Source organism: Equus caballus, chromosome 1 (genome assembly GCF_041296265.1).
Source record: "Equus caballus isolate H_3958 breed thoroughbred chromosome 1, TB-T2T, whole genome shotgun sequence".
Classification (NCBI taxonomy): Eukaryota; Metazoa; Chordata; class Mammalia; order Perissodactyla; family Equidae; genus Equus; species Equus caballus.
The window spans coordinates 86671082-86698863 of NC_091684.1; the positions used below are offsets into that span (position 1 = coordinate 86671082).

Genomic DNA, 27782 nt, shown 5'->3' on the forward strand with positions numbered 1-27782 from the left:
TAAATTTATTTTTATTTTAATGTTTTGATTGTACAATATCAAGAAAATACTGATTGAACATAGGTAGTTACAAATGTTCTTTAAACAACTCACTTTACTGTATCCAAATATTCTTTAAATTATCCAAACCAGAAAGCACTAGTACAGCTGTTGTTTCAAAGTGAATGGCTAACACTACGCAGCAACTACTTGCATTCCTTGTCATAGACAAGTCATGTGGGAAGCACCTCAACTTTTTTTTCCAAGTTCCAAAACTAGGACATTGTGACACAGTGTGTTTTTTATTCAGGGCTGAGACAGTGTGTGACCAGAGCTGGTCCCTTGGCCCCTCACAGCTATGGTGGTGACCACACAGCATTCTGAGGGTGGGGAGTCCTGCCTGAGATGGCCTGGGACACTCCACCGCCAGGGCGGCATCATCTCTGTCAGCCAGGCGAGCGGTGAGCTCCAGTGCAGTTAAATTCGTTTTTTTAAAGGAAAATGTTATAAAAAGACATTCACATTAAAGCCCTGTAATACTGGAACACAGTCTGAAAAACACTGATCTATAAGGTTGCCATAGTATTAACAAATCCCAAATTGGTAAATAAACTGGTTTTCTAAGATGAAAGTTGAATCGACATAAAGTGAAACAAACTCATGTGAAACAACAGTTTAAAAAGTTAGAACTTGTCTCAAGTGAGGCAGATCTTAAGATAATAAATATAGCAATACTTGTTTTTTTCATTCTTTATCATTTTATCCCTTTCAGGTTCGATTTGCTGCTTTGATTACCGTATTAGCACTGGCTGAAAAACTAAAGGAGAATTATATTGTTTTGCTACCAGAATCCATTCCTTTCTTAGCTGAGCTGATGGAAGGTAATTCCCAAACTATTGAGAAATAATTACAGTAAAATTCTGTGAAAATGTGCCCATGATAATGGATAAGTGTGATTAGCCCTGGGCTCCATCCTCTGCCCGAAGCTAGAGGCCAGGTTCCTACTCTGAGTGGGTGGAGGGAGCAGGTTAGGAAGGGACAGCCTCCTGACCATTTGAGATTTTGTTTACATTATAATCTTCACTGTCTTTACTTTTGTGTTTTTTTGTGATAGTACAAAAAGACTACAATATTTTTTTTCATTAACCTCATACATTTATATGATTGAAATTTTGGTCCCAGATGTAGGGTACTGTATCAAATGTCTCGTGCCGTTAAGGATGCAATAGGATAGCTGCCTGTTAATAATGACCAGCGTTTAGTGTTCTCCATAGATGATCGCATTTAATCCTCACAACAAGGCATACAGTATGCCTTATGCCTGTTTTATAAAGGAAGAAACTACAGGTTTTAAAAGGACTAAGTAATTTAATAAACTAGCACAGTGAGTGTCACAGGTGGAACTGGGGTTTAAGTCCAGGTTCGTGTAGTGCTGCACCTGTGGCACAGTAAGCACTGTGCCACCACTCGGCCCAGGAAATAACAGTACATCTTATTATTAAGCAGGGATGAGGGAGGCAAATAGATAAATGCTTTCATATTAACGATTCACTCCCTATCTAAAACAAAGTACATTCACCTTTGTTTCTTACATCCGGGAGAAGAGCCGTGTGAGCTACTCAAGAATGGCATTGCTGGGAGTCTGGAATTTTCATTTGCGCACTGCTATTCTGGGGGGGTCTATCTTATTCAGCTTCCAAGTCTAAGTAGAAGGGAAGGAAGGAAAGAGGAATACGGAGGAGGTATTCCCTGATGCTTTCTGCTTCATTAATGTGCTTCATTTCTCTCCCTTGATTGAATGATTGCCAGAGAATGCAAGATGTAAAGAATTAGGCTAATGGTAACTGAGGCAGGAAGACTGCCATGTTCGCTGTGATGTTTTCTCTTGTAGATGAATGTGAGGAAGTCGAGCAGCAGTGCCAGAAGACTGTTCAGCACCTGGAGGCTGTACTGGGAGAGCCACTCCAGAGCTACTTCTGAAACTTGGGTTTTTTGGTGTTTCATACTCTTTTGAGAGTTCAGATTTATTTTTCATACTTTTGTTTCTGGTTGTTTGGTACCATGTTACTTTTGGTGCCTTAACACCCACTTGGACTTCTTTACAAAATCCCCACCTGGTTTGTGCTCCCACACCAGTTGTAGAGAATTGCAAAAAGAGTAAATGATACATGGTGTTTTTATACAGACTGCTGTGCTTATTTAAACCTTTATGATAGTCTTTTCTGATTGATGTTATTAATATTACAGATATGTTTAATTTTAGCACCCAAAGCTAACAAAACCTCATTTAGAATGGAAAGCCGTAACTCTTCTGTAAAGGAATGTCTTAGGTACATGGTCTTCGTGTCAGAGATTGCATTCAAAGCAGCTCTTCAAGGAAATGACAGTTATTCAGCACAATTGGGATTTTTACTTCAGCAGTCATTTTTGTGTGTGCGCCCCCCAAGGGAAGCGCTTCTTTCCTTCAGGACTGTGATTGTCGTCTTTATCTGTCTGTGTCTTGTGGGGGTGGAGGCAATAGGCTGTTTATAAAACAACCACACCTGCCTGACCCACAATTAGAAAGGGCCCAGAAAAGCTAGGTGGCAGGAAGGAGCCCCTCTAGGATTAGAAATGATCATGTTTCTGCTGGGGGTTAACCAAGAATTACTCATAGGAGAAAGAAAGTAAATACCAGATTTTCTTCAAAGCTTTGAAGTTCTCTAATCTCTGTACTATGTCATGGTGAAGCTGGAAAGTGAGGGCTCAAATAAAATTAAATCTGCCCAAGGCATTTTATTTATTTATGCCTTTTTAAAATTTAAGAACTGTCCCATAGAATGTTCTAATTGAGCTTGAAAGCCTTTGATCTAATTTAATATAGAAATTTAGTGCAGAATTATGACAAAGAAGCAAAAGGCTAACTTGCAGTTTTAGAGAGTGAGCTTGCGAGGAATGCATATTTCTCTTTAAGAAATGTCTCAAGAGGATTCATTTATAAATGCTAATAGCTTATTTTCAGAAAATATCTTTAAGATTTTGTATTTATTCTCTCAAAGCATCAGTCTTAGGTCTTAGTAATACCTCCATGTAAAGAAAAATGAAAATGAACTATATTTAAGCCTTAGAGGAAACAATGTTAAGTGGGCTTTTATTTTTTCCTAAGTGGCCTACAGTCTCCAACATCTCAGTCCTGCCCTCTGATGTTCTTTAATGAAGAAAAAAATAACCCTGGGGGATTCTAGAGCCTTCCTGCTTCTACCACTTTTCCCCAACACCCCCACCCACAATGTTTTTTTGAGCCTGGCAAGAAAGCATAGTAAATTAAGATGCAAAAGTAGAAAAGAATTAAGAGCTAGAAGTTTCCACACTAAGTACTTTTAAAAAGTAAGACTGGTAATAGTATTCTTTTCGATATACAGATACAAATAAAATCTAACCAAAGTCTGTTATGAAAATATTCCTAAATCCTGGCAGAATTCAGCCTAGCAATTTAATATGATAAAATGATCTGACTGACTGAGCTTTTTCCCTCCCCACTCCCAAGTCTTTGGAATTTCCCGTAACAAGTTCTGACCTGTAAGAATTCCACAAAGAACTTCTGCCGAGTGCTTCAAAGATTAAGAGAAAAAAATACAGAAACGCAACAATTTAACCTGCTGATGCAGGTTTGATTTTAATCACTTAGAAAGAACAATGTTTGGATCTCAGTTGCTAATGATGAGGGACTGACCTTTAGAAGAGCAGAGGCAGTGCTGGTTTGCATGTGGAGAAGCAGCAGATTTCTCTGTTGCCTCTGCTTCATTGGTCTCGGGGTATTTTACTTTCTCCTAGTGCCTACTTTATAAACAATCATTAAGTCTAATCTTGACATTGCTTTGTTACCCATAATCATTTTATAAATTGAATTCATCTTGCTTCTACCTTAAACTTTCTGTAGGAGTATGTGCAGACCTCTGACTCACCCTAAATTCAAATATTCTAAAATAAGCATTTACTGGTATAGAAATCAATGGCCTTGAGATTGATATCAAGTGAATTTCAACACCATTTGTTTTTGGTTTTTGCCTTAATCTTTGTGCCATGTTCAGATTTCATAATGTCAATTATTTGGTAATGCTGTAGAGCTAGATATTTATTATGCTGAAGAAAATCGCCAGATGTAGCTCAACATCAATCCTTTCAGTTATGGGACATGATAGAACACTGGTTACGAGAGCGATCACTGGTGAAGGGGTAGTGTATTCTATAAATTAGTGTCTTTAGGTGATTTACTAGCTGAGTGGTAAGTTTATTCAATGCCTGTCGAAAAAACAGCGGCAGAGCACAGAAGATTCTGAGCTCAAGACAACAGGGAACAGATTGGTTTGGGGCACCACTGTGTATATATCCCCAGCTCCTAGCACAGTGCTGGCAAAAAATAAGTGCTCAACGCATGTTAGCTACTGTATTGTAAGAGGCAGTTAATAAATACTTGTTGAATGTAACGTGGGTTTAAAAAAGAAGAGGCCAGGTTGGGGGGAGAGCTTAGAAAGGCCTTAATAATAGCTTTAAGTTGCTGTTGGCTCAAATTTCCTCATTCTGTTCTAGACAATCACACTGCATGGCAAGGACTGAGAACACCCAGTAAGTAGGACTTAATGTTATGCAACCTCAATTTAACAATATATATAAATGACATAACATAAATGACAGTGAGATGCATTTTAACAAGGCCAGTGTTACATAAGCCATTTTATATTTCAGTTTTTGTAGCAGCCATGTCAGCTACCAGCTCCTTACTTCCAGTAAGTGGATATCTCCATCAATTTCCAGCATGTCAATACTGCTCAGCTCTTTAAATCTGTGTTTATACTCCAGGCTGTGTACACCATTTACCGCAACCTTGAATTCTCTAACATCACAATAAATTATCATCTGGAAAGAAAGTACACACAACATTAACGGTTCCCCTTGGTTTAAACGTTTGTTTCTTGCACACTAACAAGAGTGTCAAAAAGTGAACCATCTGGTTTACTTTATACATAGAGAAGTTCTCCGAGCCTGCTGCTGTAACCTCCCTCTTGGGCTTTTTAAGACCCTAATCTAACGAAGGGGTATCAGGCATTGGCACCTTCTGCCTTGTTCTGAGGGGAAGTGACTCTCAAGATGCTTGGAACCTCCCACTGTCCCCGGGGCCTGGCTGGCCCTCCTGTCTTCACAGGCTCCCTCTCCTGCAGCCCTCTCCTGCCAGTTGCTCCTGGGGAAGTGGAAAGCTGCCGCTCCCTCACTGATAGACGTCTGGAACTCAGACGCAGCAGGAAAACTGCGGACTGAGCCTCCCTCTCGGAGGAGCTGACTCCAACTAAGAGGCTGGGAACCAAGGGACTTGGATCCTGACTTTTCTCCCTCAAACTCTAGGGTCTTGGACAAATCAGACTATGAAATTTCAGAAGTGCAGAGCACTTGCTAGCGACGGCACAGCTGCTTGGTGACCCTAATTTCCATCCCAGCTCAGCACATCTTGGCCGCAAGTCTGTTTCTCAAAAGCTCTTCAAAGCTCAATATTCTATGACTCTACGGAGTAATTAGCATTCTGGCGGAGATTTGGTTTAGATTCACCACTGGTGTTAGCCCTTCAGAGTTGTCTTTGGCTAAAACTCAAAGCAGTAAAAAACAAAAGAAACTACTATCCTCTTAAATTACTTTACACCTAAACCTCATACTTTCTGATACCATGTTCCCACCACCAGTCTGGCCACTGATTCTACCATTTGTTTTCCGCCCACACAGAAAAGGCCAGTTTGGTGAACCTGCACTGTGTTCTTCCCTATGCTCTGGCCTCCATCAAGCCTTCTAACGTGGCCCCAGCCCCAAAGGTAGACTGAGGCACAAAATCTGAATCTGCAAAGAAGCAAACCAAGGCTGTTCTTTTGATAGGACTAGTGGCAGTGGCTCCTGGGGGAAACAAGGAAAGGGGGAAATCCCGTGGATAATAGAGCTAAGTGACAGAAATTAAGGCTCTAGGGCTCCAGAGAGAACTGGGGAAAACATCCATAACCTCGGATTATATCCCCACAACAATGGTGGAAACCCAGTTTCAACCAGGTGGAAGGGACCTTTGGTAATGAATGTACGTTTAACAAAATCTTAAGAGAGCACAAAACACACAGCTTCCTGCTCAGGAGGGAAAACAAGGTGGCATTAGATGGATGCAGTGGAAAAAGAGTCACTTAGTTACTCATATTGTATCAGAGCCAGTGCATTACGAACAAATGGCAAAGAGATGGCATGCAGCCAATGAACATACTATGCAAAACAGGAAAAACACATAACAAGCCAAAAAAACCACAGCCCAACCTAGAGGAAAACATGGAACAACAAAATCCCTCACAACCACCTAATGTTACAGAATAGCTCACAAGAACATGAATTTGATAAGAGCTCACAGATGAAATTACAAAACTGAAAAGTATTTTTTAAAAGATTGTAGCTGAAACTAATAAATTTGAAATGGCAAGGAACAGAAGATAACTTTAAAATCAGAGTAATGGCAAAATGGAAAGATCGGAGAATCTCAATGAAAGCATATTAATAAGGCAAGAGTTTGAAGCAATTGGAAAAAATTTATCACTGTACAAAACAGAGCAATGATCCAACACGAGGATAATTAACTGTTTCTGAAGTAGAAAACTAGCAAAAGGAAAAGATTATTTAAAAGAATTCATTATTATTGTCCTTTTTTATTTTACTACAGTAATTCCAAACTTGGGGCTCAGATAAGTAAAAAAACAAGTTGTGTCACTGGTTTCCTGTCACCAATCACAAGGATCAACTTCCTTCTGGAGCATTCACCTCTAACTCCCTTCCGTAAACCCTAAGACACACTTCATACCTTGACTCCTGCCAAGTCGACAAACCCTTGGGCTGCCCTTCTCTCCTCCAGAGACCTGTGCAGGTCATCCCCTAAATCTGGAAAACCCCACTTCACCTTCAACCTCCCACATCCTTCTGAATTCCAAACCCACATCCACCATTTCCAGGGAACCTATAATTAGCCCACATCTGCCTGTTACCCCACATCCCAGGACTGTGCAGTAGACGGGAACTTGTGAATAAACATTAATGTCAAATCGCCATCCTTCATTCAGCCTTGATGTTCATGCTTTTAACAACTAGTTTTGATAAGTCCTCAAGAACTCAAATGGTCCAGAGCATGTGACAGTTTAAAAAGATGTTGAAGCATGACCTAAATCAGTGACCCTAAATGACCATGTGAGGCAGTGAGTCACCTAAGCTGGTGAGTGAACCCAGCCAACCACCCAGCATCCACATGTCAAGGAGACTATTCTCTGCTCAGCATCCCAGACACATATTCTGGGAAAGGCTGTGTTATAACACGCACATATGTGGGGATTCAGGACTACATGCCTTCAAGTTCCAGTGGTCTGAACGTGTCCTTCCCTGGATATATACAAACAGGACTGACTCCCTGGAAGAAAGGACTGCCACCTAAAGCTGTGTCTAACCAAGAGGGCTGGCAACAGACAGTGCAGGCAGTTCTACAGCCCCTATGTCCTCGTGTTCACTTAGGATTAAACGTGTCACTCCGAGTCCTGAGATAAGGTTCCTATCAAAATTCCTATTAACTAATAGGGGGCTACACAGTAATTTGCAACAGATGTCAAATAATTCTAATGCAAATAACATGGTATTCTACTGGCTTTGCCATTTTTACTGATTGTGTTATAAAAGAGGACATTCAAAATACAACCTCCAAATAAACAAACAACAACCACACACAACCTCCACAGATTAAGTTAGGACTTGATTTAAATGGACTTTTTCCTGTTCCATTTTCAAAAAAAGATAATCTCACCTCAAAGTACATCCCAGGACTAAATGGGAAAGAGGTAATGTTTCTCTCTTCTTCTCCCCAGGACTCCTGAAGAAAAGAATTTCTTACAAATGCTTTAATATTGAGGCGTGGGTTCAAGTGGAGAGCAATATCCTTCGATTTTCCTGATTTTAGATCAACGTTAAAGCTTTTGAGAGAATAAAAAAACCTCTAATTAACCAAGTAGAAGAGTGTAGTGCAGTTTCTGCAATTTCATCAGTCAGAATTGAACTCCGATTACAACTACACAAAACATGTATGCACATGGACACAGAAACAGATGAAGGGGAATTTTAAATTCTGAGTCAGCAGTCCATTGATGTAAGTATGTTATTTGCAAAATAAAAATATAAAAACTTTAAAATCAATGTTGAGACTACAGATGTGGTTGGAGGAAACTGAAGGGCTGGAGCAAGTACACCAAACGATGCCTTCAGGCTGCAGAGTGCGGATGTTCTCAAGCAGGCGCTCCCTTCGAGCATTTACAAGTTTTCCTCCCTTCTTGAAAATAGCTCTAATTTCAAGCTTTCATAAATCTGAACATCTCTGGAGAAGGTTCTTAAAGCAAAAATTTCTAAGTCACATGACAAGAGGGGCCCTAACAAAAGTGCCCTGATCTCACAGGGCTGCCCTGGAGTTCGAGGTGAGGGTGGGCCTCATAGACAAAAACGCCACCCTCCTGTCGGCCACAAAAAGCCTAGGTCAGAACACTGGAATCTAGTCCTGGTTCTGCCACCAACTAGTTATTGGCAGTCTAACTTTCTCTTGCTTTAATATACTCATCTTTCCAATGAGGATTAGGACACTAGCCCTACTCATATCTCAAGACTGCTGTGGAGTATAAAGCAGTAAGAGACACACATGGAAAGTATCACACTATTACTGATAACTTCCTGATACCGACCTTTTGGCATTTGTATTCACTTCTCCTTTAACGACGATAGTTCGTCCAGGGCCCATTGAGGAGTTCAACCTTGCAACAAATGGCAGAGTCTGAAAAGAGACCACAGTCAGCACTAGGAAGCCTGCAGAAAGGGACCTCATGGGAAAACTGTCCAAACACACTGGGGGATGTTTAAAGGCCAGGACCTTGTAAAGCCCATGAAGGGACAGACTAAGTCTGCCTTGGTCCCAGATGGGTCCCCAGCAGTCAGCACTGTGCCTGGCTCATAGCAAGCACTCAGTGAGTACTTTTTAGACAATGAAATGAAGGGACGTGGAATGGGACCTGATATCCTCTGCATGAGTAAAACTCACTCATGCTTGGGGTCTGAAGTAGTGCTCTGTGTCCTACCTCAAGAGGAAGCAGCCTAGATGGAAGGAGTTAAGGAAATACACAGTAATGGCTCAGAGACTTTATGCCTGGTTGACTGAGACCTGTCCAGAGACAGCATATAAGGCAAAGTGGCTGCTCTGGGCTTCTAGTGAGGGTAGGGTTACACATACCAGTTAATTAAAATTTAATTTGTTTTACAGAAGTAAGAAAATTTTTGGCTTTTCAAACCTTCGACCAACAGTTGGTACGTAGTATTTTGGCGCAAGTCAAAGTGTGACTGGCAGTCGAACCTTTGCTCTTGGTGTAGACAGTTCTGGGTACGATTTTAGAAATGTCTCCTCTATTACTAGGCTGTAGGGAAACAGTTCTGCAATAAGGTATGGAATGAATGAAGCTGACTTCCAAGGTTTAAACTATTCATCGACTAGGCAATTTTGAAAATGTTCCACTTGCTATGACCTAGGCAAAAATATTTACAAACTGTGACATGCCAGACTTTTGTACCTATTGTAAGAGAAAGACAACATGAGGATATTTGAAAAGAATTACATTTTTTAATATGAGCAGTCAGATCTTACTGGTTGTACTGGCCAGAGCCCAGGACAGCAGTGCCTGCTCTGCCCTGGGGGTGACATGCGGTCCACTGGTGCTTTCTGACAGCGTGGGATAGAGCAGAAAAGGGCTACTCAGTCCTACGGTCCTGCTCATCTGAATCCTGAATCCTCCACCAGCAATTAATCATTTTCAGAGGACTACATGTGAGCTTCAAACACGTTTTATTTGGTCTTTCCAGGATGCTCCCCAAATGTTGAGTTTATATTCTATCTAAGAGGGAGGAACGTGCTGAGATCACTAAGGCTCACTTTCTCCCCTAGTAAGAGCACAACTCCATGTGTAAACTGCACTTGTTCCCATGGGGGAGAAGATGCATGTGGAAGTTCATTTGCCAGTGGGCTGATGGTGTTCAATGTCTAGAAATACCTCATGACAGTACTATTCAACAGTTAAGGGTGAGAGAGTTCTTTTTATATAAGAATGGTGGGCAGTGGTGACATACACTGAGAGTTTAAGCATCAGCAAAACTTAGAGTACCTGGCACCTAAGTATATGCCTCAATTTTCAAATGATTACTTCCAGCCTATTAATATTAAAAACAATTCTTCATATTAAAAACATAATTTTAAAAAACTCAGCCTGACTGCCACCTGATTTACGTGGCAATTAAAAGAAGATTTTTAATCTAGTAGTTCATTAAAAGATTTAATACTTACATTTTCTCTACTTATCTCTGTTAGTTCCAGAGTTGACGCTTGGGTACTTCTTAAATCCTGAAGAAAAGATAAGATTAACTTTTAACATCCACCAGAATTCTAAATATAACCTGACATATCAAAAAAAATTATAAATGGTACTACACATAAAAACATGCGTAAAAATTACAATCCAAAAATGAACTTAACATTAGGGTCCTTTTCCCCCTTATCAAATTGGCAACCATGAAAGAGATTAAGAACTAATTTCAAGAAGAATGTGAGAAAATGGGCCCAGTTGTTGAGGGCACAAATTGTTTTCATCTTTTTGGAGAGCCAGTAAGCAGTACCAATCATAAGTTAAGGAGCAATATCCTTTGACTCAGACATTCTACTTCTAGGAAGCTACCTCAGAAAAATACTCCATTGTACTCCTGTGTCAAGGAAATATACCCTGTCCAGCTAAAAAGGACTGTTTGTTTGGGGTTTCTTCTTAGAACAATACTAAATTTGAGATCCTACAGACAATAAATAGCATCCTACTAGTCTGAAAGACTTGCTTCCAAAAAAGTAATACACTAATGAGGGAGACATTTACATTATCTTCACCTTAACAGAACATGTTAATTAAAGATGTTTTCTACCATTTCATCAGAAAACATCATCAGGGGGCTGGCCCTGTGGCTGAGTGGTTAAAGTTCACGTGCTCTGCTTCAGAGGCCCAGGGTTCGTGGGTTCAGATCCTGGGCATGGACCTAGCACCACTCATCAAGCCATGCTGTGGTGGCGTCCCACACAGAAGAACCAGAATGACCTACAACTAGAATATACAACTATGTACTGGGCTTTGGGGAGGGGAAAAAAGAAAACATCATCAGAGAAGACTTCGGGCTATGGAAAGGCACTCACCGAACTGAAGCTAAAGCCAACGGAGTGAATATTCACTTTGCCAGAAATGCCCAGAGTGTCAATCTTCTCTGGGCTAATCCTGTGGGCATAGAGCAGTATATGTTTTCCATTTACAGCCACCTAGATGAACAGAGAAGACAGCCCCCCAACCAAAAAGAAAAACAGTTAATAAATTAATTTTATTAATTTAACCAAATTTAAATCTGTTTACCGGGTTTAATTTTGTACCTTTTCCCATAGATGTCCACGTTACACAGCTGATCAAACTGTGACTGAAAGTATCCACAACACTAGCAGAGTTCCTTCTTTTGAGTACCTGATCTGATTAAATGCCATGAACCCTCTCTCCAGACAGACTACGCACTCATGAATATATGTACATATGCATGTGCGTACCTGTGCATATATATGAGGGTTCAAACATTCCCCGGATGCTCCAGAGGCCTGCGAACCCAGGTCAGAGATCTGCCCTGCAAGCTCACCCCGCCACTGTCCTTAGGACCACACCCTAAGAGAGATCACCTTGCACGCGGCAGGCATTCAATAATTATTTGTTGAATTTGCTGGATGAATGAACATGGGCAAGTTACCCAACTTATCTGAGATTCCTATCTGTAAGCAGGAAAAAGCTCTCCTTCAAAGGGCTGCTGTTGGGAGGAGACGACAAAGTCACTTCTGAGTCCCCTAGCACAGAGCCTGACGCAGAGCAGGTCTCCATACACACAGTTCCTTGTCCTCCTGCCCAAATGCCAGGGACTGGGGTAGGGAGTGTTGGGAAAACACAAGCAGAATACAGTATGTTCTCTGACCTCAAGGAGCTTAAAATCAAACAAAATAAACCCCGGAAAAAACCAAAGCACAACAGTACAGGAACGTGTGTTAAAAAAGAATGATAGAGATGCAAGTGCTCAAAAGACCAGAGAAGGGAGGGATTGATGGAGTTCAGGAGATTTAGGGGAGAAGTTCTGGTGGGAGCAGAGTCCTGAAGGACAGAAAGGATCTACACCAGAGAGCGGAGAGTCCTCACTGTAAGCAGTTCAGATCTCTGGTCTGGGAGGCTCCACAGGCTTGCAGGCAAGTAGGCAGAAGAGCCTCTCGGAGAAAATTCCACCTTACACATCCGCACTAGGATGAAGTGCTCAAGGAAGCCGGTGATGGTATTTACTACACGTCGGATCTCTAAGAGCTCCTTTGGGTCTCAAATCTCATGATCCTAAAGAACTATCTTGTGGCAAGACTTAACTTTACAAAACCCTTCTGACTTCCACACTAGATTCCTGAGCTGTCTATTAGTTCCAGATTTCCCCAAACTCTGAGTCATGGTGGTTATAATTTACTACCCCAGAATTAATATAATGCTGGGCCAATTCTGAGCTAAATTCAGTCCTGCTAGGAGAAATATGACCTAATAAAAAGATCTGGCTGCACCGGAACCTGTATTCCACACAACAGCATTGGTGCGAGACAGCAGCTGTGCCCCACCCACATATAGGTACCTGCCCATCCTCTAACTTTAGAGAAAAATTAGAAAGCCAAACTCTTTCTCTGGATTTAAAAAATGTAACGTGAAAAGCATGCTTGGGCATTTGTTCTCATTAATGAGGATTCAACCTTCATTCTCCAAAACCTACCTGGAATTTGTCTTTCAGCACCATAAACACAATTTCAAAAGATCTTTCTTTCTTGAAAGGCATGTCATAGGTGATCTCTTCCCATCCCCATTTTTCATTTTTCAGAGTATTGCAAACAATGCAGTTGGACCTTTTGAAACGTGGATTGAAATGGAAGGCCACATCGGCTCGAGGCTTCACACTGCTGCCACACTGTAAATCCACCTGGAACCTACACGAGGAAAGAAACATGGGCCACATAAGTACTCAGAAAGGAAGGCTGCGGGGAAAGGCCTGGCAAGCACAAAAATCCAGGCTGAGTGACATATGACTGATCCTTTGTTCATTCATCCATGTGGCCTAAATGCCTAGTTGCCTCATCTTCCTTTCCTTCTTCCTTAGTAACAGAATCCCTGAGCAATCACTGGGGCCTATCTGTCCAGAATAGGAGCCTATGTTTTCCAGCCTCCCTTGCAGCTAGGCATGCGTGTGTCCTTAAAGCTCTGCCAATGAGGTGAGAGCAAAGTATTCAGGGAAAACTAATTATTAGAAATGGCCTTAAAAGTCAGCTGGCATCTGCCTTTTGTGCACTCACTGCCCCCTCCCCACCCATATGCACCCACCTAGCTATCCAAAACACAGATGTGAGAGCTGGAGTTCCAGCCTCTAAGATTCACAAGAAAGAGAACCTCACCCTAGGGACAGCAGAGTGGTGAGCCTGAAGAGGCCTACGTCTCTAACAACCTTAGAGAGTTGTCTTAAAAGGTTGGGCTGTTTCCTTGAGACTTAATTTTCACATCTTCTTTGGGTGTCAGCCACAAAGAGCTCTAACTGATAAAGCCTAGTCCAGAGTTTGTATCCAAAGCAAGCATTTGATAAAACCATCCAGAACAGATCTTAAGAGATGCTGCGGGAATGTTACACTGTAACTAGACTTTGTCCCTGTCATCTGACCACAATTCCCTTCTTTAACTACATATCTGATTCTTTATATTGAAATCAGATATAGCAATAAAATAAAAAAATCCAAAAAACTTTTATTTCAGCCATTCATTCCAATCTCCTTGGCACCTTGTCCAGGGCTGCTGAGGAAAGCAAAAGCAGGCCTCAAAGTTTCAAAATGGTCTCTCCCACATTGTTTGTTGTTGTTCCACAATCACAAAAAGATCATTTATTCATCTTCTTTTTTCATCTAAAACAATGATTTTACCTGTCCGAGTCGTTAGGAACATGCCCACGTACTACAATCAAAGTTCCAGGCTCCAACTGCTCAGGAATGGTCCCAACATAGGGGATTATCTAGGAAAAATAATTTTAACAAATGCGCATTTACATAAACAATATTGAAAGACCACATTTTTAAAAGCTAGCATTTTCCAAGTTGTCCTCACTATTCAAAGAGCTACAGGGAATAACATGGCCAGGATACTCACAATATCTGCAAATCACTCTGAGTCCTTTGGAAAAAGACACAAGATAAACACTATTTCTAGTATTTGGCTAAGGATTTTGTAAAATGAAACTTCCACTTAATAGGATAACTCTGATAATAGAAAAAACAACTTATTGCAATGTCATGCCCCCTCCCTTCTTCCTAATGTCCCACTGATGTTCCCAACAGCAGGATGAAGACCACACTAGGCCCTTCACCAATGCTGACGGAGATAATGATAAACACTCACTGCCCATGGAGAGGGCTGCAAACTTAGCCACTCCTCAACGCCTAGGATTCAAGCGCCTAATCTTCTCTGCTGGGCTTCCAGACTACCACTCACACTACAACGCTGGAACTCAGAGAACTGCATGATCTTAAGAAGCAGCTCTGGGTGCCTATGCATCTCTCAAGACACGGGCATCCAGCTACCCTGGCCTGGCTGGGTCTGCAAGCTTGGGTGGGCTCCAACAGGTGGTCCTGCACAGTATTCAGGTCTAAACCTGCCCGCTCACCACGTGGAACCCAGCCTTTTTGTCTGGGGCCTGACAAACTTTCAGATCTTGTCACTCCCCTTCCCCAGAGGTGACTCCACTGTCCTCCCCATCCACTGGGGACCTGTGCTATCTGTCTGCATCTCCTGCATCATGACCATCTCTTTCCTCCACGTGGGAGCATCAGAACCAAGCCAAGCAAGCCAGACATCATCCTGCTTTATGCCAAGATGTGATACTTTGTTTGGCTGTTCAAAATCAGAATCTCCTTCCACACCTGGAAAATCCTCTACCTATGAACACTAGATCTCAGCTAGACTGCAGCGAGGGCAAGGGCATATGATGAAACTCTGTCCGTCAGCACCCCCAGCTCAGACTCTAAGTTAGAACTAGTGACAAGAAGAAGCCAGAATCACGCAGGATTCCCTCTGGCAAGGGGGCAGCAGCTACATCCAGGGTGACAGGCATTGCTGGCATTGGTGCTGTTGCCAGTGTAAAAAGTACCATCCGTGTCAGGTCGTAGCAACAGATGTCTATTTGTGGGAACAGTCCTACAGCATGATTTTGGGTGTTGTCTGTGACTATGTAGTCGCCAAGCCTGCTTCTTCAGTCCTGCCAGAGACTCTGAGAACCACTCAACATCATTTAATAAATTCCTTTTCTGCTCAAATTAGAGATTGGCTTCTGTGCTTGCAACTATAAACCCTGAGTAATTCAACAACCAAAAATATGGGGCAGTAAGTAAGTGCCAGATAAATGCTTCAGAAAAACGTATAAAGAATTCTAACTGAGGTGGCAAAAGAAAGTTTACAAGGCAGGTGTGATTTGAGCTGGGAAGAATATAGTTAGGCAGAGAGAAGGAAGCCAGTTCAGGTAGAAATGTCAGTTTACAGAAGCAGAGAGGTAGGAAAAGACAAAACTCATGTGAAGGACAGTACGTAGTAAGGGAGCAGTTACAGAAAGGCAGGATCAGGTCAGATTTTAGAATGACATAATGACAGCGGGGTTGGGGAACCACAGTCCAGTGGGGTTACAATGCACTGGAGGGGAGGGGATCATCTGGGTGACTGACTACTTCCAGACAGCCTGGCATAAGGAGGTAAGGATATAATCCAAGATGATGGCAGCAGACATTGGCGGGGGGTCGGGGTGGGGGCAAGGTGGTGGATAGATACAAGAGATATTTCAAAGGAAATTATCTACACAGTGCCACCATCTAAAATGGTAAAACTGGGAGGAAGGTACATTTCTGAAGGAAGGTAATGAATTCAGTTTTCAACACTTTTAGTGTGAAGGGTTGGTAGGACATCTAAGAGCAAATATACTGAAAAGAATAGGAGACTCAGTGAATGGCCAGAATTCATACTTAAAAGTCAGAGTAGAGATTATTATTAAAGATATCAAAATAGATGAGAGAGAGGAAAAGTCAGGGGCAAAGCCTCAATGGTTTGTAAAATTGAGGGGTGTGCAGAAAAGGTCAACAAAGCAGACCTGAGCGCTATCCTTGCCTCCTTATAAGGCTGGCCCTTGGCTGGGGTCTAGGAACTCGGATATGGGTGCACCCACTTCCCTAACTAACAAGGGTGGTTTACTCTGCCTAAACTGTTTGTGCAAACAATACAGTTTATGGTAAACACTTGCTTTCCTTTTGGGAGTCTGGAAGTTTGGAATGTGCTAGGCAGAAGCTGCCTACATGACCAGCCCTCAATAAAAACCCTAGGTAGTGAGTGTCTAATGAGCTTCCCTAGTAGACAACATGTCACACATGCTGTCACAACTCGTTGCTAGAGGATTTAAGCACATTTTGTGTGACTCCACTGGGAGACGACTCTTGGAACCTTGCACCTAGTTTCCCCTGGATTTTGCCCCATGTGCCCTTTCCCTTTGCAATTTTGCTCTGAATCCTTTCACTGAAATAAATCATAACCATATGATATCACTCCATGCTGGTAAATTATCAAAACTGGGGATGTGCTGGAGACTTGGACGCAGGGGGTGAGAAGAGAAAGAAGACAGAAGAGTCAGTTAGAGCATGGCAATCACATCAAGGAAGGCAATTTCAATAAGGGGAGGGCTGTTAATTTCTTTAACACAGAAAAACAAGGAAGATCCAAAAAATAAAGATAGTGAAATGGATATCCTACCCTTTGACCCAGTGATTCCACTTTTACAGATTTATCCTATAAAATACTGGCACACGTGCACAAAGATGCATATGCAAGGATGTACACCATAGCAGTGGATACAATCCCAAAAGGAAACAGTCTTTTAACAGGGGACTGGTTAAATAAGTTATAGTGCATCCACACAATGGACTAATTATGCAGCCATAAAATAAGTGAGGAAGATCTAGATGTGCTGATGTCTCCAAAATGTGTTAAATGGGAAAGAGCAGGTAATAGAACAGTTTATATCCTATGATACGTACATAAAGAAACAGGATATATACAAGGTGACATACACAACACACACACTCTTGAATAGATCATATATTCTCAGCAAGGATATACAAAAAATTAGTGGAAAACCATTACCTTTAGGGAAGAGAACTGAGCACCAGAATAGAAGGAAAATTTATGTTTTAATGAAACCTTTAAATACTGTTTGAATTTCAAAAATGATTTACACATATTATTTTTATATTTTAAAAATAATAAAAAAGGGAAAGCCACTGGGTTTGACAGAAATGAACTTTAAATTTTGAAGACATTATCTTCACACTCTTGGGGGCTCAGTAGCACAGGAGGCAAAAGTTAACGAGCAGAAGGGCACTGATGGAGACAGAAACCACAGGAGGGAAGCTGGTTTGGGAAGGAAAATGCGAGTTCAGTTTCGAACTCATCTGGAAGGGTTAGCAGGCCATCTAAGAAAGCTCATGGTGGTGAAAGGCCAGAACTATATACACACTGTACACATATTCAGGTCTAAAGGTGATCAGCAGAGACGCGAAAGAAATAAAGAGAGAAGTTCAAGACAAGATTGGTAAAGACAAGAAAGAAATAAGAAAGAGCGAAAAATCAGAAGGCAGAGCGGGGTGAGGAAATCAAGGCAGCAGAGACGGACCCCCTCAGAGGGTGGTCAGCAAAAGGAGGAACGACAAGGGAACAAAGGCTGAGAGGGACCTCAGAGGCTAAAAGACAAAGATTTTATTGTTTTGTGTTTTAAGATTAAATTGTAAAGTAGAAAGAGAGGTCCTTAGAAAACTAAGGAGAAAAGGATAATGTGGAAGCAAGGTTCCTAAAGGAACTGGAATGATGAGCTTTGATTAATGTTAACAAGCGGTTTATTAACTTGGAGTAACGACCAATCTGTTTAACTCCTAATAACTTCTTAACCAGGTAACACTCAATGACATCTTAAGAACTCTATAAACAACAATAATAAAATATTTAGGTAGATACTGAGCTGCCAAACAAGAGATTTCACTGAGGGCATTTCTGGTATAGGTACCGTCTTCCAAATTATTCACTCAATTTGAATGGGAAAAAAAAAAGCAAGTCTGACTCTTTTTTTTTTTTTTTTTTTTGCTTTTTCTCCCTAAATCCTCCCAGTACATAGTTGTATATTTTAGTTGTGGGTCTTCCTAGTTGTGGCATGTGGGACGCCACCTCAACATGGCTTGATGAGTGGTGCCATGTCCGCACCCAGGATCTGAATCGGTGAAACCCTGAGCCGCCAAAGCGGAGAGCGCGGACTAACCACTCGGCCACAGGGCCAGCCTCAGTCTGACTTTTTTAAATCTTGGAATTCTATCAGTTGAACTAGTCAATGAAATACACTGAATGTGAAAAAAGTACATTGGGCCCGTTATACAATTTTATCTTTTCCAAGAAGAGTTAATACGGACAGAATTTGTCTACTGCCAATGTGGACCAAAACTTTAGAAACAGTAAGAAATAAAAATTAAAAGCTGGCAGCTCTCTGTCCACACAATGCTGAATAAAGAATATGGTAGAAACTCAATAAACACTTCCCCAGTGTTTGAGTTGATCACTAACAAAATAACCACAATGCAAGAGGTTTTTAAGTCTAGCTGTACAATACCCTAACTGATTAACTTAAAATAGCTAAGTTATTTCCAGCCTCTTTTTTTTTTTCCCATTGTCTTTTGAACACTGGAAGGGCAACTAGCTACAAATGGGAGAAAAGCTTAAGTGCAATTTGGGTGTTCAACACTATGAACAGTTAACAATAATGAGTATTAAACAATTTAAAGACTGATCAAAATGTTATTTTTGCCATTCAGTTCAGTCTTCCTACCTCTAACCTTTTCTACTTGTGAGAACTATGAAACAGAGAAACTTTAAAAAAACAAAAAGCTATTTGCCAAAAATATTTTCCTTTGGAAACCTGTTCTCATGAACTATCTTGGAACAGCACTGAGGCCCCTCGGGAGCCCTGAACGGACTTCACTGCTCTAAAGCGGCGCCACTCCTCCAGGCTCTCTTCACCAGGAAATGCACATCAACTTAGTTCCTTTCCACTCTACAGTGGAGGGTGCTAACCCCAGAAATTACAAGAATCATCAGTAAGCTAGCATCAAGAAATGCAGGGATTTTCATATATAAAATTATTTTCTAAATAACATTCAAATAAGGCATCTTTGTGCATGAAGGGCAGAAGAGAGCAGCATAACCCAACCATCCGATACTCCTCTTCCTGGCTTGAGACAAGATTGCACTTCAGTCACCCTTGGCAGGTAGCCTATTATTATTAACTATTAGTTTTAATCTTTACAGAAAGTCAGTTTACAACCTTGAGATGTTTTTAACTCTAAGATGCACAAAATCATTTAAAATGTCTCACTGACTTCAAATTCAGTAAATCTTCCTTTTTAAAACTTCTACCATTGAAGGCTATTTCTTCTAAACTGAGTTTGCTTGATGTGGTGGTTGTACCCCATTCTTGAACAATGACATTAAAAACTTACGGAAAAAAGAATTACAGCTACAATGTAAATAACCAAAAAATGAACCCACATAAACTAGTAAAACTGGTTTAGGGCCTTCCTTCCAAGACTCTACCTTCCCTATTGCCCAGGGGGTTTACAAAAGCAGCAGCAACTCCAGCTCTAAATTCAGAGTAAAGTCACGATGCGGTGTCAGATACCTGAGGACTAGACATCTCTAAAGACGCTCATCACCACAGAAAACTAAAACAAGTTTGTCACTTCCCAGGACGTACAGTGAAATTTCCAGCAATTACAGTCATTCAAGGGGTTCTTGGACCAGCACGAGGCCCAGACAAGACCCTTAGTTTTTCTCATTCTCCATCTCACTGCTAGCTTCTGACATTTTCCCTGCTCAAGTACCAAGTGTGTTTGAAAGGCAGAGGGAAAAGCTAAGATAGGAACTTCTCATGAGCACGTCTAATTATAAAAGAAACTTAAGGGGCCGGCCCTGCGGTGTGGTGGTTAAGTGCGTGCGCTCTGCTTCAGTGGCCCGGGGCTCACAGGTTCGGAGCTCCACATGGACCTACACACCGCTCATCAAGCCATGCTGTGGCAGCGTCCCACATACAAAATAGAGGAAGTTGCCACATCTGTTAGCTCAGCACCAATCTTCCTCAAGCAAAAAGAGGAAGATTGGCAACAGATGTTAGCTCAGGGCCAGTCTGCCTCACACACACACAAAGAAACTTAAAAACTTGTACAATAAGAAATCCATTTTCCTTTGAAAATTATGCCTTATGATTATTTGAGCCTCCCTACTACCATCAGAGTTGGCATTCCCTCCACTGTACTCCCACGTTCTCCATTCATAACACTGTTCTCATCGCCTCATATTGTAATTGTGACCTCGTCCTCCACTAGACTAGAGCTTCAAGGGCAGTATCTGTTTTTCAGTCAACACCCACCACAGTCCCCCAGCCCCAGAAATGGATCCTAACTATCCAACAGGGTTTGCTCTCAACACTACCACTGGTGAAGAAAGATTTTATAGAAATCAGTTACCGGGTTAGAGATGACATTCTGTAGGTTGTTTAAGGACAACATCCTTCTTTTCCACCTTATTTTTGATTGGGGTCTCTCTTCCGTGTATGCGCTAAGATTTTAAGCAAGTTTTATTTAAAGCCTTCCCAGATCGAAAGTGAGGCACTTGCCTGTGTAAAACCAAAACAGAGGGAAAGAAAAATAAGCACGTATCATTTTTCTTCATATCATAACTCCTTTCAAATTTAAATTATAAATTATTTTACTATTTGCCAACTAACAGGATGCTATCATAATCAAAGAGCTGACCCAAATTTTTAGATAGTGTACTTATATATTATATACTAAATAATTTTGGATTATGAATACAGGAAATATTGATTTAGAAAACATATCAGTAGAAAATTTCTAACATGGAACTTACTAAAAATACTAAAATAAAATAATAGCAAATACTCCTGGACAACCAGCAGAGAGATTCACTTAACCTTTCCCATCGGTATAATGGGAATAATAATAGTATTCACCTCACAGGAATGTTCTCAGGATTAAATGAATTAATAAAACAATGGAATATAAGTGCCTTGTAAGTTTTGGCTATTATTATTATTAACAGAAGGGAGTGCTCTTCGTCCTCCAAATTAAACAAGTCAAAGGAAAAAAATCTAATCCCTTGAACATTAATGATACAGTCTTCTCTGTGGCTAAAAAAAAAAAAAAAGTGGTGGGGGGGAGCACTTAGCTATAGTTTTAAAGAGAAAAGTACCATGGGTACATTTAATTGCTTCAGGGAAAACCTGACGATTTAAGCAGAACTGAAAGAGAAACGAAACTACAGCTTCCTACATTTTACTTCCGCCGATTCTGTCATTATACTGTACAGCAATGCGCAGACCACACTATTACCTTGTCTCTATTAAGAAAAAAGCCGCATACCTCTTGGTTTACCACCTAAATGTAACCCCAACCTATGTCGTTAACTTACACATTTGAGTCAAAAGCACAGAACGCTTCTGCTCCATAAAATCAGGAAGTACGAACAAGAACAAAAAGAAAGGATACAGAGTTGCCACAGCCACATTCATAATTAACATCGTGACCAGAGAGTGACCCAATTTAAGCCACAGGTTTGCATGAAACCAGTTATTCCTCGAAGTATCCACAAGGACAGCATTCGCTCCCAAGAAGTCACCACTGTTTCAGGGACGATCAAAGGAATTCAGATGACTTGCGTTTCCTATTGTTTACCATCGCAGTCAATGACTTGGCATCTTAAAAAAGGGCGCGTTCAGCGTCCGGGAGGGCACCGGAGGTCTGTCATTAAACTTTAAAGACGTGTCACTGAAAATACGGGAAGGAAACCTCTCCACATCGCCCGGTGTGCAGCGGCGCTCGGCCCGGGCCGGGAGGGAGCCCGGGCGGGCGGGTCCGCAGCGGGGCCACCGCAGGGCCAACAGCCGGACGCCCCGAGGGCTGTCCCGGGAGGGCCAGAGTCCCGGGAGCCGCTCGTCCCGGAGCTTCCCCGCCACCCAGCCCCGACTGCCGCGGTGACAACCCGGGGGAGGGGGTGACCGGAGACTGTCCCACCATCAGAGTCTGAGTTGGGGACAGCGACGTCCGAATGTCCCCCTCGGCCGGCCCCCGGGAAGACGGCCGGCGCCAACTCACCCGGGGAGAGGAGTCGCAGGCGCCCCTCGCGCGAGGCTGTTTGTCTGCCGCGGAGCGTCGTCCTGGCTCCGGCCGGCGGTGGGGACTACGGGAAGCGAGAGGAGTCAGGCCGCCTCCATTCCCCGCTTCGCGCCCGGGCGTCGCCGTCCGCCCCGCGTCTGCGTGGGGGCGTGCTCGCCGCTCCCGCCGCCGCGGGCCGCCTAGCTCCGCCTCCTGCCCGCCTGGGGACGTGGACCGCGCCGGCCTGCTGCGGGACCGGCAGAGGGAGACCGGGGCAGCGGGCGTGTTGAAAGGATTCCTGGGCCGCTCTGGCTGCCTCGGCCCGTCGTCGGGGCGCGGGGGAGGGGTGTGGGAAGGAGGCAGGGAAAGCCTGGTTCTCCCTCGGCCGGCGTGTCCCCGCCCGCCCGGTGTCCCGGCGCGGAGTCCAGGAGGCGGGGCGCTTAGAGCCGGGCCCCCCCAGGGCCAGTGTGACACCGCACAGCCGCCTGACCCGGCGGCGGGAGGGCCCACGCGGCCAGAAGCCCCGTCTCTGGGCTGCCCGGGGCGGCGGGGTCCGTGCCAGGGATTTCTCAAGGCTTGCTTCCTCGTCTGCACTGGATCAGAGTCCAAACAGTGCCACGAAAGATAACCCGAGTTGGAGGCGCCCCCTTTCTGCCTCCCTTTGGGTGTAAGTAACGTGGTGGGGCACTGAGGTCGGGACGGCTGGCCTGTGCCCAGCCCCAAGCCCCCATCTGGTTACTCTCACTTGGACTTGCCACCACTGGGGGTTATTCACCAATTATTTTAGTGTTGGTATTTTCTCACTAAGTTATACACTTCCCTAGGGAAGGATAAAAATACTGATCACAACTTGGAGCGTATTAGATGTTCAATAAATACCTGACTTGTCAGTCAAGGACCCACATTGACTGCTAGTTTGACCTACTGGCCATAAAAACGAGAGAAATACAACTAAAGTTATGTAAGCTACCTGGAACAGCTGGCTTTCTGCAAGGGACCACAAAGTTCTCATCTTTCTACCTGTCTCTACTTGATTTCTATCCACATTTGTTTTGAAAGACGTGTTTTGGTGTCATTGCTATGGGCTTTCTCCTCTGTAGCTTTTGTTTTCATTTAAATTGAGGAATTTCTTACACATGCCATACCAGTGAACTCACGTTCCGATTCACTTAGTGACTTTTCTCTCCTTTTCCTCCTGTTCATTTTCCAAGTTAGATTCACTCTGCAGGATCCAACTTAAATAGCTGCGTTTAACCCTTGACATAGGCTACCTGGGGTTTGTCCTTATCTTTCTGTGTGCTGTGTTTTATCTGTCCAACTCGACTGCAACTTGAGAGGATGGATTTATATATTTCCCAATGCCTAGTTAATGCTTTGCCTGAAGTCGACGCTCTCAATATTCGGTTGAAATAATAGATTACCGATAAAGTGAGGAGCAATTGAATGTCTTCACAGTTCTGCCTCGGTTTAGTACCTCTCCTTTACAAAGTAAGTGGTGTTTAGGTGCGAATGGGACTGAGTAAAAGGGCCAGAAATCCAGTGTTAGTGAAATAATTCTCGATTAAAATAGCCACAAAACCAGAGAACTCTTAGAAATAACGCCCTCATTGGTCCCTGTTTTGTTCAATGAGCCCAGTATGGTTTTTATGTCAGTTAAAATAGGGGCCAGCCCAGTGGCGGAGTGGTTAAGTACGCCTGCTTGGCTTAAGTAGCCAGGGTTCATGGGTTCGATCCCCAGCCTGGGCCTACACACTGCTCATCAAGCCACGCTGTGGCGGCATCCCACATACAAAAAAAAAAACAGAGGAAGATGGCACAAATGTTAGCTCAGGGACAATCGTCCTCAGGAAAAAAATAAAAAATAAAATCAATCAATATGTACTGTATGCCTACTATGACAAGACATGGCGATAAGGAATACGAGTATACAAAGGGCTTTGTCCTATTTGACCCTTCCAGAGGCAGAGAAGAGACAAATACATGAAAGCCCCACATCTCTGCCTCGGATTGTTGCAGTAACCTCCTAATTGGTCTCTCTGCTTTTGCCCTTGGGCCCCTGCAACCTCTTCTCAGCACAGCAGCCAGAGAGATCATGACAAAACCATTCAAACAATGTTACTCCTCTGCTGAAACTTTCCACTAGCTTTTGTTCCTTCTCTGAGTAAAGAGCCAAGTCCTTACAAGAACACTTCCTGATCTGACCCCAGCCCCGTACTCTGACTTCACTTCCTGCTACATTCGGCCTCCCTCATTCTGCAGCAACCGCTACTGCCTTCTTCGTATTCTTAGGACAGGCTTGTCACGCTCCCACCTCAGAACCTTTGCCTTTGATGCTTCCTTTACCTTAAAGTCTACTCAGCTATCAGCTCTCAGTGAGGCCCTTCCTGACCACCCTACAATTGCAAACGCCCTCCCAAAACACACAGACACGATCCCTATCACTTCCTGGCTTTATCTTTCTCTAGCACTTACCAAATTCCAATATGTTATATAATTTATCTTTTTACTTTGGCTTCACCCGCCAGACTATAAGCTCCATGAGGACAGGGAGGTTGGGCTGTTCCTACTTCAGTGGAACGTACATTCCAGTGGGGGACGCAGATAGAGATGTGTTTTGGAGAAGATTAAAATAGGATGACGTAATTGGGAGCACTTGCGTGGCTACTTTAGTTGGGTGCCGGGGAAAGCTTTTCCCAAGAGATGAGGTTTAAGCTGCCGGTGAATGAATAAAGGAGGCAGCCATGTGAAGATCTTGGGGAAGAGCATTCTAGGCTGAGGGAACAGCTAGTGCAAAGTCCCCAAGGCTCTTGAGAATGCATTTAAGACGTTCAGGAAGAGGGAGGCTACCAGCATGACTGAAGCACAGATGGGGAGAAAATGATAAGAGGCGAAGTCACGGAATTTGATAAGGTCACCTAGGAGAGTAAACAGATGGAGGAACTGTCCTAGGACAGAGCCCTGGAGATAGAAGTCAAGAAGAGAAGAACCAGTAAAAGGACTGAGAAGGGGCAGCCATGGAGCCCTGCTGAGAGTGGCGTCAGACGCCAAAGAAAGTGTTTTAAGGAAGAACAGCAGCCAGCGGTGCCAAATGCTGTGGAGAGGTCGAGGAACACAGAAGTGACCAATGGATTTAGCAACATGGAGGTCATCGGGGGCTGACTCTGAAGTGAGTCGAGAAATGTGAGATGAAGACGTGATGGAAATAACAACTATAAATATTTTAAGTTTTGCTGTGAAGAGGAACAGAGAAACAGTGTTGTAGCTAAGGAAGGAGTGGAAAAAGGGAAGATTTTGATTTTCTTGTTTTATTTTTATTTTTGCTTTTAAAGAAAGACAATACTACATTGGTGCCTTTTAGACTTCAAGCAAACCACAGCAAGAACTACATTTCCATTGTGACTTGCTGCATACATGCTTAAAATTATGGCAACAAAAAGTTCACAAAATAATACTCCTGTTATGTGTGAAGCATTCTAATTTTTCATCAAAAAAATGCTGCTTATAACCCCTAAAATGTTTGCAAGATCCGCTAATGGGTTATGACCTGAGGTTTGAAAAACACTTGGTGTACTGAAGCTGGCTCATACCGGCTCAGAGAGCCAGTTTGGCACATGTCTTCCATGTTGGCACCTTGAAATTGGCCAGGATGGGAGTATTTACATCATGGAAATAGACAATGGCTACAACTGACGGCTTCGCTGCTACCGCCAGAAACCAGATGTTAAACATTTACCAGCATACTACTAACGGTACTCATGTAATCCAGTAGAGAAGAGAAACTGATGATGCAAGAGAGGAGATAGTTACAAAAGTGGCCCTTAAAATGATTTTGCCCAAAAAAACAAAAGAATAAAAGTTGAGAATATCCGTTCAAAACAAAAATGTAGGTGTTACAAATCATTTACAGACAATTGCCTTAGAGTTCCAAAGACAAAGGGATCATTTCTGGTTGGATCAATTTCTTTTTTATTGTTGTTTTTTTATTTGTGTGTTTGTTTGTTTTTAAATTAGCCATGTTTCATCCTACTATATATCCGCTGTTTTACCTTGTTTTTTTTTAAAGATTGGCACCTGAGCTAACAACTATTGCCAATCTTTTTTTTTCTTTCGGCTTTTTCTCCCCAAATCCTCCAGTACATAGTTGTATATTTTAGTTGTGGGTCCTTCTAGTTGTGGCATGTGGGACGGCACCTCAGCGTGGCCTGACGAGTGGTGCCATCTTCGCGCCCAGGATCCGAACCAGCGAAACCCTGGGCTGCTGAAGCAGAGCGCATGAACTTAACCGCTCGGCCACGGGGCCGACCCCCTGGATCAACTTCTTTTTCATCAAAATTATTGTCCTCTTTCCTTATCCAGGAAACCATATATATATATATATATATATATATATAAAATACAGTATGGCTGAAAATTTAGAAATATTGTGATATAAAAATATTGTCTTATAAGCAAAATGTGACAATATATATTGCCCAAATTTTTTTTAAAAACTAGTAAGAAAATCACGATTTTAGGCTTATGAATTGAAACTGTATATGCTCTTGCTACTTGGCAAGATTAACTGATTAAACAAATACCTGCCATATTTTGTCAATGATGTGAACTATGTTGTTTCAGGCTAAGAAATACTTCTGGTGGCGATTTTGCTTATTATTGCATTCCTGTGTTATTTTTGTTAAATAATGATACTATAATTTAAGAAAATTTTTTTGACCCGCCAAGCATGTATTAAATGGTGGTGCCAGCGCTGGGAAAATATTCCCCCAAATCAATAATTTTGGAAGACAAGTTAGATGTGATAAAACACTGTAAAGAACTTTAAATAACTGCTTTTTTTTTTTTACTATGAATTTAGGAGCCAGAACTCTAGAATCTTTAGCAACAATAATGATAAATAAAAAGCAATAGAAAGTAAATATTTTGCCACAAGAGTTATAGATTTGTGAGCTCTGAGAACACATACCCTGCTTTCCCTTTATTCTCATGAGAAAATTTGTCTTGAATTAGGCAAGTTGCATCTTATTCAGGCTTTAGAAGAGTGCATTCTTTACAAAACCACAGCACTGTATTTCTTATACATATGTCTACTTCCCAGAGAAATTTTCATGGTTGGTGTCATCTGCCTCTTATGACTGTCCTCCCCACTCTAAAAGGACTCATTTCCTCTTTGACTCCTCTTGCTTTGAGCTATTCTCGCCCACTCCCCAATACCAGCACCACCTGTGAGCACTCAATCTCTTTTTTCACCCTCCAGACCCCTGTATTCAGATTCATCAGGCTTACCCCTTATGTTCTACAGGATCATGTCCCAAATCTAGTCTTCTCAGGTATGAGAGACAAGCTTCTAGAACTATGGTTTTGTCATAAAATAAAAGAA

At 42.4% G+C, this 27782-nt stretch overlaps 2 protein-coding genes across 9 annotated transcripts in view; one reads left to right on the top strand and one right to left on the bottom strand.

Annotated features, from left to right (window-relative positions):
• HEATR1 (HEAT repeat containing 1) overlaps positions 1-2159 on the top strand; it is a 52638-nt gene extending 50479 nt beyond the window's left edge. Inside the window, exons 44-45 of the mRNA XM_001492085.7 lie at positions 752-860; positions 1871-2159. Of these exons, the coding sequence (XP_001492135.2) occupies positions 752-860; positions 1871-1959 (198 nt within the window). The 3' untranslated portion in view covers positions 1960-2159. The remainder of the gene's footprint in view (positions 1-751; positions 861-1870) is intronic.
• Positions 2160-3592: 1433 nt separating this feature from the next.
• LGALS8 (galectin 8) lies at positions 3593-27775 on the bottom strand. Of its 8 annotated transcripts, none has more exons than XM_023630577.2 (11): positions 27689-27731; positions 22406-22490; positions 20759-20907; positions 14090-14178; positions 12901-13111; positions 11270-11389; positions 10382-10438; positions 9339-9461; positions 8739-8827; positions 7817-7982; positions 3593-4875 (listed from the first exon to the last, which is right to left on the bottom strand). In XM_023630577.2, the coding sequence occupies exons 3-11, from the start codon at positions 20798-20800 to the stop codon at positions 4726-4728; spliced, it is 1047 nt and encodes a 348-aa protein (XP_023486345.1). In that variant the 5' UTR covers positions 20801-20907; positions 22406-22490; positions 27689-27731; the 3' UTR covers positions 3593-4725. The 8 variants fall into 8 exon arrangements, with proteins under 8 accessions (XP_023486345.1, XP_023487432.1, XP_005602717.1 ...); NM_001309335.2 differs by lacking the exon at positions 27689-27731 and adding an exon at positions 9588-9614 and having other exon boundaries at positions 3605-4875; positions 22406-22568; XM_023631664.2 differs by lacking the exon at positions 22406-22490 and having other exon boundaries at positions 27689-27765.
• Between the last annotated feature and the right edge of the window lie 7 nt (positions 27776-27782).